This window comes from Psittacula echo (assembly GCF_963264785.1).
Source record: "Psittacula echo genome assembly, chromosome: 9".
Classification (NCBI taxonomy): domain Eukaryota; kingdom Metazoa; phylum Chordata; class Aves; order Psittaciformes; family Psittacidae; genus Psittacula; species Psittacula echo.
In genome coordinates, this window is record NC_137745.1 from 17,905,590 (window position 1) to 17,918,971 (window position 13,382).

At 43.7% G+C, this 13,382-nt stretch overlaps 1 protein-coding gene across 1 annotated transcript in view; it reads left to right on the forward strand.

Moving 5' to 3' along the window:
* Positions 1-2,467: 2,467 nt before the first annotated feature.
* Positions 2,468-13,382, forward strand: part of STAB1 (stabilin 1) — a gene marked incomplete at its 3' end in the record, with an annotated part of 35,905 nt that continues 24,990 nt past the window's right edge. Inside the window, exons 1-13 of the mRNA XM_080625157.1 lie at positions 2,468-2,580; positions 2,870-3,028; positions 3,907-3,969; positions 5,337-5,438; positions 7,533-7,619; positions 7,980-8,091; positions 8,610-8,793; positions 9,032-9,125; positions 10,018-10,176; positions 11,066-11,161; positions 11,526-11,621; positions 12,214-12,261; positions 13,137-13,267. Coding sequence (XP_080481283.1) covers positions 2,521-2,580; positions 2,870-3,028; positions 3,907-3,969; positions 5,337-5,438; positions 7,533-7,619; positions 7,980-8,091; positions 8,610-8,793; positions 9,032-9,125; positions 10,018-10,176; positions 11,066-11,161; positions 11,526-11,621; positions 12,214-12,261; positions 13,137-13,267 — 1,391 coding nt within the window. The 5' untranslated portion in view covers positions 2,468-2,520. The remainder of the gene's footprint in view (positions 2,581-2,869; positions 3,029-3,906; positions 3,970-5,336; positions 5,439-7,532; positions 7,620-7,979; positions 8,092-8,609; positions 8,794-9,031; positions 9,126-10,017; positions 10,177-11,065; positions 11,162-11,525; positions 11,622-12,213; positions 12,262-13,136; positions 13,268-13,382) is intronic.

A 13,382-nucleotide genomic window follows, 5' to 3' on the forward strand; every position in this document is an offset into this window, starting at 1 on the left:
TGTGCTTAACTTACTGCAGGCTCAGTCCATGTAGATCAACTGGCCAACAGAGGAGGTTTGAAGACTTTGAGGATGATGGTCTTCCATAGATCTTTATATGCAAATCACAAGCATAAACAGGCCAAAGGCATTTCAGTATGTTCTCAGACCTTGCTTCAGTCCTGGACATTTACCTCATTATATCTTCTTGCAGAAAACCATTGGTGAGATCCTTGCTTCAATGGAGATCTTCAGTAGATTTGAAACTATACTGGAGGTAAGCAGACTTGTGTCTGCCCCAGGAAGGTGTGACAATGCTGCTGCTGCAAAGCCCGCTGCTGGTTTTGTGGGAAATTTGAATAACTTTTAAATACACTTCGGTGGTTCAGCTTTTTTTCTGAATGCCTTTTTCTGTGTCATGTCTTGTTTTGTGTATTTTACATAAGCAAATATAGTTGTTAAGATCAGCGTTTTCCCATCTATAGGGCATCTGGCACAAGCAGCAAGCATACATGCCTCTTTCCCATCTGCTTCCCTGCCTCCCCTTCCTCTCTATCCTGGAGAGTTTTGTTTTCCAAAGCATGCTCAATTCTTGACCACTGTCAGGACAAAGAGTGAAGGTTTCATGCCAAGCTAGATTGTAGCTACCTAGTTTTGGGGTGTAGATCTCTAAATAAAAGCAGTCTCCAGGTTACAAACACTTGAAGCTGCTGCCCAGGATTAATTTAGTATTTTCGCTAGAGACAGACTGATTTTCTTTTTGCCTCCATCAGAGTTATCTGGATCTTCTCCAGCATTGCTCACAACAATCTTGGCCTGCCTGTTTTCAGCTCTGTCACTGTTAGTTGTTTGCAAAATTCCCTAATTGCAATCGTGATTATAGACTTTATTCTCCTTTTCTTCAGGAAAAATGATGCAGTTTTAGTCTCTGTATATGTACCTGTGTTTAAAGCACGCAGGGAGCATTCACCCAGTATTCACTTGTTCACATTAGCTTAATTCAAACCACTGGCTTCATTGTCCAAGCTATGTTTTTGTAGCATTTATGCTTCTATTATATTACATACCTCCCCTTAGTGTCCAGTTGCCTCTTATATACATTTGCTTTTCAATACCTCTGCCTCTAGCAGGTTGCTTAGAGTTTCCTCTCCCTTCCTGATAGACCCCCTCACTAACTCTTGCTAGATCCATGATGAAATATTTTACTGTTTTTGCAGAATTGTGGCCTGCCTTCAATACTGGATGGACCAGGCCCCTTTACTGTATTTGTACCCAGCAATGAAGGTGTGGATAAGCTGAGAGATGGAAGGCTCATTTATCTTTTCACAGAGGTGAGAGCTCATAGTACTTTAAGACATCCTGAGCTAACAGTATTGCACTAGGCTGTGCTGGAATGGCTTGTACAGTGTTATCTGATCATTGCTGAAAGTTGTTCTTCCTGGTAAGGCTTTGGATGAAAAGTGAATGCTGATGAAGCCTGCAATGAGAAATATTGTTAGCCAGATTGTTTTAATCTGATGTTTGGCTTGCTTTCTTCACTGTGGCTTTGGGTAGGGGAAAATAAAGGAACTTATTCGCCACGTGAATTTTCTGCTATAGTACACTTGCACTGTGGTCTTTGGTTAAAAGGAAATGTAGTTGCCTTTTCTTATTCCTGAGTGTTGAAGGAGTATCTAATTCTCATGTTCTCTTCTTTCCTTAGGGCATAAATAAGCTCCAGGAACTTGTGAAACATCATATCTACACTTCAGCAGCGGTAAAGCAGACAGCTCTAATTCTAGATAACTGGGATCCTTTGGGCCAGCATGTTATCAACTGTGTGGTTTGGCATAGAGGTTGGCTTGGACTTGCCCTGGAAGAGCAGAGATGTGATTCAGGATCTGATAAGGCAAAATGATTACCATGAAGGTGGTTGCCAAAAGGCACAGCTTGTGCTCTTCATCATGAAACTCTTGAGTTTCCTGGAAGTGATGGTGCTCACTTCCCAAATCATTAAGTTTTTCAGTACAGTACCTACAGTTTACATTTTTTCTGCCTTTAGAAATACGCTTATTTATTAAGTCAAGATATGTTCTCTATTATGCTTCTGACTGAGCTTTCATTTTTTATTGAATATGTCCTGGAAAATCCCCTTATTAGTCTGCCCTTACTTGCAGGTGTATTAGTAAGTGACACTATTAGTGAGATGTGATTTCAGCTGTGCTGGACTGTTACTTTCACAAGGAATGAAAACCAGGGCTGCTGCCACCAATTGTTTGTGGTATCAAACAATTCACATCAATTTTCAAGTCCTGGGTTTCTCTCTGACCCATGTCTAAATCATAGAATAGTTAGGGTTGGAAAGGACCTTAAGATCATCTAGTTTCAACCCCCCCGCCATGGGCAGGGACACGTCGCACTAAAAATTGAAGTCCCATTTAGAATGATTTTTAAGTGGTAGGAATTATGGAAGGCTTCAGGAAGCTGTACTGAAATAAACCTGCTTTTTCATGGTACTGTCACCTTGTGTTCTTATTTCAGGTAACTGTAGAGAAACTGATAATGATGCCGCACATTGTTACTATGGCTAACCAGATAATTACTATCAACATCAGTGCAGATGTAAGTATGAATCAAAACCCTTTTGGGGAAACCTTCTTCTGCTAGGAGAAAGTCTGGGTGTGGTTCTGAACAATGTGGTTTCAGCCCATCTCTGCTTCTTCCTCTGCTTAAAAAAAACCTTAAATAAGGTCACTGAATTCTTATCCAACCTGTGACTCCACTAAAAGGCTTGACTATTTGTGTGGTTATACTTGATGATGTGTACCATCTGCTTCCTGCATTGGCTTTATGTAGTTGATACAGTCTAAAGGGCTAAAATGAACGTAAATTATTTGTGTTTCTGTGTCAGGGAAGAATTCTGATGGATGAATCAGGGATCCCCATAAACATGCGAGACATTGTGGCATCAAATGGTATTATTCATACCTTGGATGGCATCTTTATCCCCCCTTCAATAATTCCCATTTTGCCTCACAGATGCAATGAAGAGCAACATAAAGTTGTGACGGTGAGTCAGCTTCTACTCTTCTCATACTAGTGGTTGCTACAGATCCCTCACTTGCCTGGAGGGACAAAAGCAGGATGTGTAAATTGCATTTGGGAAATGTGTTCTCTCTAAGAGGTTCCCTGATGTGAACTTAGGCAGTATCAGCACTGTTAGTGTTTCTTCTGCTAGCACTAGGTACTGCTTTCCTGGCAAACGTTCCTTCTAGGTTGTTGTTCTTTCCTTGACCCATCCTACCTTTGATTCAGAGTATATTTACCTTTTTATAAGGCCTTATATGATCTTCCTCACAGCATAGTTGCTAACTCAGCTGACAATGCTTTGTTCCCATTGATGTCAGCATTTGTGTCCTGTAGTTTGGACAGGAAGCAGTCGTTCAGTAGCAGGAGCTATAAATGCTGTGCAATATTCTCACTTGAAAAGTTTTGTATACCTTGTTTTAGGTGCTTGCTCCCCAGTTTGATCATTGGTAGGTTACTGAAGAAAGAAGATAAGGCTCTGAATAGGCAAGAGGTACCTGATTTGAAGAGATACTGTTAATCCCTAGTAGCCAGAGGTCCGTGTAACTTGCTGATTTAGTGAGGCCTGCTGTGTGGATGTCTGAAGGGTCTCCCAGCATAGCTGTGTGTCTAGTGGCTGATAGACACAGAGTGTACCCATCTTGCAGTCAGGTGCAAGCATCTTCTTGAAACAAAGGAGTAGTCTTGTTTAAGTGATAAACTTAGCCCATTTCAGAGTATTGGAACTCCCTCCTACAAATGTTTCTGATACATGTTAGGATGTTTTCAATATGTAATGGGAGGAATAGCTCTGTGGCATTCTTGGCATGAGCAGTGGATTCCTTTGAGAAGATGAATTTTCCCTTCTTATTTTCTTAACAGGGCTCTTGTGTGGATTGTGAGGCCCTTAACAACAGCATTTGCCCACCTGGCAGCAGAGAAATGGTAAGTATTTATGGTTATTTTGGTGATTTTTTTTTTCTGCATGATGATTCACAAATATACTGATAGACATTTTCTAACCCAAGCTCTCTATTTAGAGAGCAGGAAAGGCAGACAGTAGAGAGGCTTGTTGGAGAATATGTATTCCCCACATATCCACAGCTCTCATCCCAGACTGTCACCCACTAAGTGCCCTCTGCTATTTCTTATTCTGAAGTCTGTCTGCTGAATCAATGGAGAGAGTGGTGAGACAGCCTCGGCTAAATGAAATTGTAGACTTGCAGCTTTTAGCACTTCTGTTCTGCCTCAGGCAGAGCTTTCCTGCTCACCTGCCAAGTCTGCCAGCTCCTCCAAACTGCTAGGACCCAGCCTGATCATGCTAGTACCATCCAGTACTACCACTGCCTAAATCGCAGCCAGAGAACCACAACAAGCTTTCTGCACTGCAGAGGGAGAGAAGCAATTTGTCTTGGCCTGTGCTCCCTGTTGATTCAGAGGTGAGCAGAACTAACTGAAAGAGGTGTAAGGAGGAGGAGGTTATGTGCTGGTGTTTGAATTATCCCATGCTGAGTTTAGCAGAATAGCAAGTTCCAGGAAAGCCCCATGTGAAGACCAGGCCCAAGATGTTTTTTTTTTTAAACCAGAGAGGTGCTCACCCCTGTTAGCTGTTGAGTGTCTTCTGAGAGATCTGACTTTTAGAAGAACTTACTGATACTCTCACAGCGTAAATATCTAAAGTACAGCTCTGCAAAATCACTGGTCTTTCATATTCCTCTCTGATTGAGGCAGGTGAAGCCAGAATCATCTGAGGCCTAATTCTGCCTGTGTCTTAACTCTGTGACAGGTCACTAAGCATTGTTCCAAAATTATATGCAGTCCTTACCCCTCTCTGTCACTCTCTGTCTCATCTGCTTCCCTGTCAGTCTCACCTCCCTCCTCTTTCCTCCGCTCTCTTACTCTCTCATCCTTTGTAACTGCTACTCTGCTCCACACTCTTCCTCCCTCCTTCCCTTCCTTTCCCTTCTCTTTCTTTCCCTCTTTCTTACCCTCTATTTCTCCCCCTGCCCTTTTCTCCCTCTTGTCTCCTCTTCCTCCCATCCTCCACCTCTCTCCTTCCTCTCACTCTGCCCCTTATTATAGACACTACTATTAAAACAAAAGAGCAGCACCTTGGCTCAGATTCAGGAACTGCTGGGAACAAGATGAAGTTGCCGTGTGCCTTCTTCCATGATAGGCATGCCATGATGGTATCTTGTTCACCTTGGCTCCTTTGTGAACTTCCTCAGCTCAGAGATAGGCATAGTTGCTCCCTGCAGCAAAAAGAGCAAAGGGGAAGGTTACAGTGCTGATGACTTGGGTTTTCTGTACAGGAACCAACGCTTTCCCCAAAAGAATGTGTCTACATCCATGATCCACAAGGCCTGAATGTCCTGAAGAAGGGGTGTGCCAGGTACTGCAATCAAACTGTCATGGTGAGTGTGATGAAAAGCCACATACCCTTTGAAAGGAGCTGACTTTGCTATTCCTATTCATCAAGAAGAGCTCTGACTCCTTGAGCTGAGAGAGGGCTGGATGGGAGCAAAAAGGAAAGCTGTCCCACACAAAGGGCTATCCCCAGGACCATCACATGAACTGGCTACCTCCTTTTTTCTTTGGCAAACAGAGAACACAGGACACCAACCTGCTGCAGGTGTTGAAAGCAGCTCAGTTAAACTCAAGTGCGATAAATAAATAAAATAAAGCACACCAGCTGTGAACCAGCCAAGCTGGAGGAAGCTGTGAGACAAATGGTGCAGTGTCAGCTGTGGCACGTTGTCCTGGGTTCAGCTGTAACGGTAATTTTATTCCTTCTTAGTAGCTAGTGCAGTGCTGTGTTTTTGACTTTAGCCTGAGAACAGTGCTGAAAACACTATATGGATGGTTTTAGTTGATCAAATGGCCTGTCACATCAGTCCCACAGGAGTATAAGGCTGTAGTAGATACCAGTGCACAGTGTACCATGATGCCATCAAGTTATCAAGGAGTGGAACCCATTTGTATTTCTGGAGTTGACAAAAGGATCCCAAGAGTTGCCTTTACGGGAGGCTGAAATCAGGCTAGCTGGGTAGGAGTGGCAAAAGCACCCCATTGTGACTGGTCCAGAGGCTCCATGCATGCTTGGCATAGACTACCTCAGGAAAGGGTACTTCAAAGACCCAAAAGGGTACCGGTGGGCTTTTGGTATTGCTGCTTTGGAGACAGAGGAAATTGAGCAGCTGTCCACCTTGCCTGGTCTCTCAGAGGATCCTTCTATTGTGGGATTGCTGAAGGTTGAAGAACAAGTGCCAGTCGCGACCACAGCAGTGCACTGGCGGCAATATCGCATCAACCAAGACTCCCTGATTCCCATTCATAAGCTGATCCATAGACTGGAGAGCCAAGGAGTGATCAGCAGGACCTGCTCACCATTTAATAGCTCCAGTGTGAAAGTCTAACAGAGAGTGGAGTAACAGTAGACTTATCCTGGCCTAAATGAAGTCACACCACCATTGAGTGCTGCTGTACCAGACATGCTAGAACTTCAATATGAACTGGAGTCAAAGGCAGCCAAGTGGTATGCGACAATGCATACTGCAAGTGCATTTTTCTCAATCTTTTTGGCAGTAGAGTGCAGGCCACAGTTTGCTTTTACTTGGAGGGGTGTCCCATACAGTTGGCATCAACTGCCCCAGAGGTGGAAACACAGCCATCCACAGGGGTGAAAGCCATCTTCTATGAACTGATCCAGACTGCACTGGAACAGGGGACGCTCCAGAACACCTGCAATACATTGATGACATTATCATGTGGGGTGATACAGAGGAAGATGTTTTTGAGAAAGGGAGGAAAATAATCCAAATCCTTCTGAAGGCCGGTTTTGCCATAAAATGGAGTCTTAAACCACAACACACGTTTTCACTGAGAGTGCTCTGGTTTTAGCATTTCTCCCAAAGGAAGCTGAGCACAGGGAAAGTGTTGTAAGCTGTGAAGTGATTGCGTCCTGTTTATGAAACATTGTCAAATGGTTTGAGAAGGTCTCTCTTAGCAAGTTTATGGACCTCATGTTTGTCTGCAGCTCCTGAGCTCTCATAGTGCCAACTATATGGAATGATTTGTGGGGATCTCATTATATACTGTTGATTGTTTGTCTTGTGATTTTTCTTCCATTGGCCAGTCATGGCAAGGCCTGCAATCCAGGACTGCTACATCACTACAAAGGAATGCAGCAAGGATAAAATAGGAGTGAGTGGGCCAGTGCTATTAAAGAAATACAAGCTTGTAGAAAACATGGACCCTATTTGTTCAAGTCAGAGAAAGCACAGAAAATAGTGATCTATTCTGAGAAGAATCAACTTTGAGCAGAGAGAGGGGTATTGTTGAAAAGTAATTGTAAATGCAGGAGCTCTTATAAATACAGATGTCAAATGAGATGGTCCATTTCAGTTCATGGCAGAGAGGACTAGGATTTCAGAATTATAAGGGTAGGATGACTCCAGGCAATTCTTGTGAAGTCACATCATACCTTACCGATTTTGCTTTTGTTTCAGAAACCTGGATGCTGCAAAGGATTCTTTGGTCCAGACTGCATGCCATGCCCAGGGGGATTTTCCAGTCCATGCTATGGCCGGGGAAGTGTATGTATAAAAGATCCTGCTATGTTGCAACGAGCAGTTGAGACGGTGTGGTTAGAGATTATAGTTGTAGATAAGTACAATTCAGCATTTGTGCTCCAGGGCTAAGCCCACAGTGGTAGCAGCAGAAGATCCAGGAAGAATGGCACATGCTCAGTGGGTTTTCTATCTTGAACTCTAATATAGATCATGTCATGCTTGTTGAAGACAGCTCTGGCTATGTGGTATTTTGCATTACTACCACCATTTCTCAAAGTCCTGTATTTTACTGCAAGTATGAAAGTGCTTTTGATATCAACACCTTGGCTTTGCCTTGGTTTCCTGAGTTTCAATCACTTTTGTTTCCTTGTGTTTTCCTTCCAGTGCAGTGATGGCATACAAGGGAATGGCAACTGTCAGTGCTTTGAAGGTTTCAAAGGAATAGCCTGCCACATCTGTTCAAACCCAAACAAACATGGCGAGAACTGTGATGAAGGTTGGTAATGCTGATAAGATAGAGGAAAATGTAAAGCAAGGATATAGTGTAGGGTTGTGTATCCTGAATTCCCTTCTGGCAAGACCAGCATCACAAAATGAGTGTTGGAAGTATCATTATGGGTGTCTCTTCAAACAACAGTAGAGAAAATAAGGCTGATATGACAGTGGTGATGGGGGTCTTGGAAACATCAGCCAAATTTAGGTTTGGGACTTTGCTTTTAGATCTCTGCTGCTAGGAAAGAAATGACAGTTGACAATGACCTTCAGTTTGATAGCCTAAATTTGGGCCTGTCCTTACAGCCTATAAAAAACATGAACCCAGGCAGAACATCCCTAGCCAAGTTTTGAGTTATGATGGATGTCTCTCAGCAGACATCTATCTGTCAAGAGCAAATGGGATGATCGTTTGTTGTCACAAGAGGTTGTGAAGCAAAGTTGGGTATCTACGAAATGCAGCCACTGTGGTGGATTCTGGACTTTTTGTAGTTACTGATCTTACCTCCGTGTACTTGACAGATTGTGGCTGTGTCCATGGTGTCTGTGACAACAGGCCTGGCAGCGGTGGTGTGTGTCAGTCCTGGTCCTGTAAGGAAGGCTATACTGGGAAATTCTGTGACAAGACATCCAAGAACTGTGGCCCAAGTGGTCTGTCGCAGTACTGCCACCAGAATGCTGTCTGCAGCCTCAATGACACAGCAAGGTCAGTCTTTTTGGCATGCACATTCAGGTGTGATTTTCATTGTACAGGTACACAGCAGCTGTGAGGCTGCCAGCTCTCTAATTGTGTATATATGTCTGCTTACTTGTTTGAATAATGCAGCCAACCTGCTAGAAATCAAAGGCAGGTTTTTGCTTTCTTGAGAGTCTCAAACTGCCTTTTTTGCTGGCTTTTAGAAGGGCTGCTATATCTGTGTCCCTTTTGTGCTTATACTTTTAAGGTGCATCTGCATGGACGGGTATGAAGGTGATGGGTTTTCCTGCCAGCCCATTGACTTGTGCAGTCAGCCAGAAAAAGGAGGTTGTTCACAGAATGTAAGTGGGGTTGGACTGTCAAAGCATGGAAAAGCAGGTCCTATCAATCAGAGCAGGGATCCAGGACTCCTGGGACTGTTAGAGATTTTGTGTGCTAACTTTCCCTGTCTGTAAGATGAGGTGGAAAAAAGATACCTTGACACAGCCATCATAAGGATGCCAGTCATTTGGATTGGTGCCAAAATGCAACACCCCAGTGAGAGTTTGACTGGTTTGCACCAGATATTTTGGCAGGTACAAAGATTAGCTGTACAGATAACTTGTGGTTTGTACTTATCTTCCCTTCAAGCTCTTCAAATGTGTGTTAGTTTCTCTGTTACTCTGTTCAGGCTGTAACTTAACTGTGAACTGCAAGTTATATTTCTTGTAACCATCAACACTACATTATTATCCTTAGTAAAAATTGTGGTGTTTTATGATGGTAATGACTGCCAAGTGGTCAGATGTCTCAGTGAGAGGAACATACTTCCATGTGGAAGGAAATAGGATGGCACTGGGTTCAAATTAGGTCTTTCCAGGGAGATATCTCCCCTCCCTCATGGATTTCATCCTGCATGTCCAGGCAGGCAATTGTGCTCCTCCTCTTTAGGGAGTATCTATGTAATTTATGTAATGGAAGAGCTTTAGAGGACGGTAAGGAATGCCCTGGATGTTCTGAGGTGCCCTACACACAAGTGTCTACCTCTGTGAAAACACAGAATGTTTCCAGAATGACTTCATTATGAAATTGTCTATGATTTTTTTGGAGAAGATGCTTCCACATGCCAATGCTGGAATCAGAGTTGGTCATTCAAAAATTCTCCATAGTGTGATGGAGATTTGTTGCTGTATTTGCACTGCACTGTCTTCCTTCTTGCTGAGTGTAATTCTTTTTCTCTCTCTTCTTCTGGAGGCCCTGTGCACCAGTACAGGCCCTGGCACTGCCACCTGCCAGTGCAACACGGGCTGGACTGGGGATGGGAAGGCCTGTGTGGCTATAAACAACTGCATGCTGGAAAGCAGAGGCAACTGCCACATCAACGCTGACTGCGTTTATATCGGCCCTGGCCAGGTATGAGCAATGCTAAGCAGTCTGATGGGGGATTTAACATTTCCTAAGCTGCTCTGAGATGGCCTTAGATTACCAGAGGTATAAATTGGGCTGATCAGCAGCAAAGCCTGCTTGTCTGCTGCCAGAATCACTGGCTGCAGCTAAAACCATACAGTGTGCTTGCGTGTGGTGAGATGCACTGATGTGTTTGAGGCTACTGCTTTACTCTGAAACTTATAAGCAGCAAAGGGAGGAGACTATGCTCCATAATATGACTTGGTGTAAGGCACCAGTTGCTGTGTCCCCGTTATTCCCAGATCACAGCGTTGTCTCTAGGTGATGCTAAAAGATACTGAAAAGCATCTGAATACTGTTCAGATAGTCCATGGAGGGAGCTGGTCCAGGAATTGGGCGTCTTGAGATAGGAGAGGTGGCTTCTCAGGGTGCTGCTTCTCAAGGTGCTTCTCCTCACTGAGCAAAAGGAGCATTGGACAATGTGCTGAGAAAAGGTGCCAAATCTTCAGCAGATTTTAGTGAAGTGATATGTGCAAGTGGTCTCCTACCTATCTTGAAAGTTGGGAGCTTTGGGATTAGCCTCTCTTTCTGCCATTCAAAAACCTGTGTCGTTTTGTGAAAGGCTGGAAATAAAGATGGAAACCATTATCCTTAAGTCACCCTGCAAACCAAGCAGTGCAAGGGATCAATGCATTTGAGTAATCAGGCAGTGTGTGCTGTGATAGAGAATGATGCTATGATAAGGAAGTACCTCTGTGTTTCCAGGTCTTTAAGGACCAGGAAGAAAACTTTGGAAAATAAATTAGGACTAGGTTTTGGTACCTTAGACCTTTTTTGGGTAGCAAATGAGGATGCTCTGATATGTCTCTAAAAGGGAAACGTCTCTTTCTTACAGAGCAAGTGTGTCTGCAAGAGAGGTTATGCTGGCGATGGCCACAACTGCGATGCAATCAACCCATGTCTTATGGACAATGGTGGCTGCCATGACTTGGTGAGTGGCTAAAGAGCTGTCCAAGGCTGGCATGACAGTGGAGGTTCCGGTGCTCTCTAACAGAGCTTTTGCAGCCATGACATCAAGAGAATTGCAAGATTTTATGTTATGTCATCTTACTGGCAAGCTGTGGTGTTATAAAGATGGATCCTCTAATTTTTGTGAGTTCACACAACCAAAGCTGTCACCTAGGCTTAGCTGCATGACATATAAATTCAGTGCCATCATGAAGGCAACAGGAGAAAGGTGCTTATTTGCGCTTCTCTCGCCCATGCCATGGAAGGTCAGAATTCAGTTCCTAGATAGGTGTAACACTGCATGATATGTGTTTGCTGTCTAATTTTTCCATTCCTTGTATTTGCAGGCTATGTGTGTACCCCTTGGAGGAGGAGAGAGATCCTGCACTTGCCCTGAAGGCTATGTTGGGGATGGCATGACATGCTATGGAGACATTCTAAAAGTGAGTAAAAAGCAAATATCTGAGGTCTTCTTGAGGTTGGAGAGAACTGGCTTTGCTCTCACTTTCCTTTTTTCTGTTACCTGATTTGACTCTTTCTTCCAGAGTTAGCCTGACAGCACAAGTGTGTCCCAGGGCCACAGGGACAGAACTGATGGCAAGGCCATTTATTGCCAGTGAAATCATTGTCAATAATTTCTAAGCTGTTTCACCCCCGTCTGTCCTGTGCATTAAGTCATCTTTTCCTTGTCATTCAGAAGTCAGGTCAGAGCTGCTATGCCCATTTTCCGTCATTAGAAATATCAAAGGTCATTGAGGATTCAATCCCTGTCCCTGGTAAACATAAGCAATTGCAGATGAGTTGAAAAGAGTTTGTTGGTTTGGGAATATATTTTTTTAATGGCTGAAGTTTGGCTTTTGGGGTGCCTGTCCCACCCCACGATACGTTGTGCAGGTAATGGTTGTGAAGTGAGAGGAAAAGTCATTATTGCCTAGTTTGGTATTGCAGAGGGCTCCTTTCCCCCACTCTGGGTCTCTCAGACCTATGACCCCAGTGCTCAGCAGGGGTAACCTTTGTGTTGTTTCTATTTGGAAGGAGCTGGCCAGGAATTCCCACTTTGCAGGCTTTTACGACTGGGTTAAGGTAAGAACAGCCATGGAATGCTTGCATGGGTAAGTTCTATAGAAGTGAAGTCTCTATGAACACTGCTGTTAGAGGAAGAGAAACTCCATTTATTTTTTTCATTAGAGAGTAACAAAACAACAGCAAAGGAGAAATCATTACGGAACAGGCATGTAGAAAAGCTCTGGAGGTTATGAGAGAGTGTGGATTCTGCGTGTTTTGGGGACTGTTTTTCCAGCACAGGAGGAATCTGCGGCTGTGTTACACTTAAATTTTCAAGGTTGTATCATCTGTAACTCCTGGCCATCATAAAATGTCACAGAAGGGAAAGAAAAAGGGGTAGCATTATAATAGCTGTTTTTCGGAAGAACATGCTTTGAAAAGTTAGACTCTATGTTAGTTCCTTTCTTGTTACAGCTTCCCTGTCTCTGGTGTGGCAGTAGCAGAGGCACTCTGCAGATGGCAGCAAGTCTGTGGAAGCGTGCTATGATGTGCAGTATCTAATTGAGCTTTAGTTTACCTGTCCTGCTGCATACATTGCTTTTGCTAGGAATAATCTTGTTCCTTCCCCAAAAACTGATGTTGAGGGTTCAGAAAGAATTTATGATATGACTGAATGGGTTTGAAGATTAATTGAAGTACAAAAAGGGCTTAAAGCAGGAGGTTTTCCCTTGGCAAACAGATGTCAGCTGTTATAGCTAAGCCATATGTGGCATTCATTGACTGCCAGCAGTGCTTACCTGCCATGCCCAGGAGAGCCTGCTGTGCTGCTGAGCATATGCTGTCTTTCTGCATGTCCCTTTCATGCAAGAACAGGATGGCTGTTGGTTATATTTTGTGGATTGGATGTGGCAGTGGCTTGTCTTATTTGTTCATTTTTGTGCTTTGGACAACAGAAATCTCTCTTCAGCATCCCACCAGGAACCAATGTCACTGTCCTGGTGCCATCGGAGGCAGCTATCAAAAACTTGAGCAAGACTGAGCAAGAATTCTGGTTGACCCCCTCCATGCTGCCATTTTTAGTCAGGTACGAGGAGACTCCTGCCTTTGCTTTACTATGCCAAACAAAGCCATGAACTGGATTTCTGCTTCTATAAGACCGATAAAGGGTTATCTTGACATAACTATAGAAGCAGGATTAA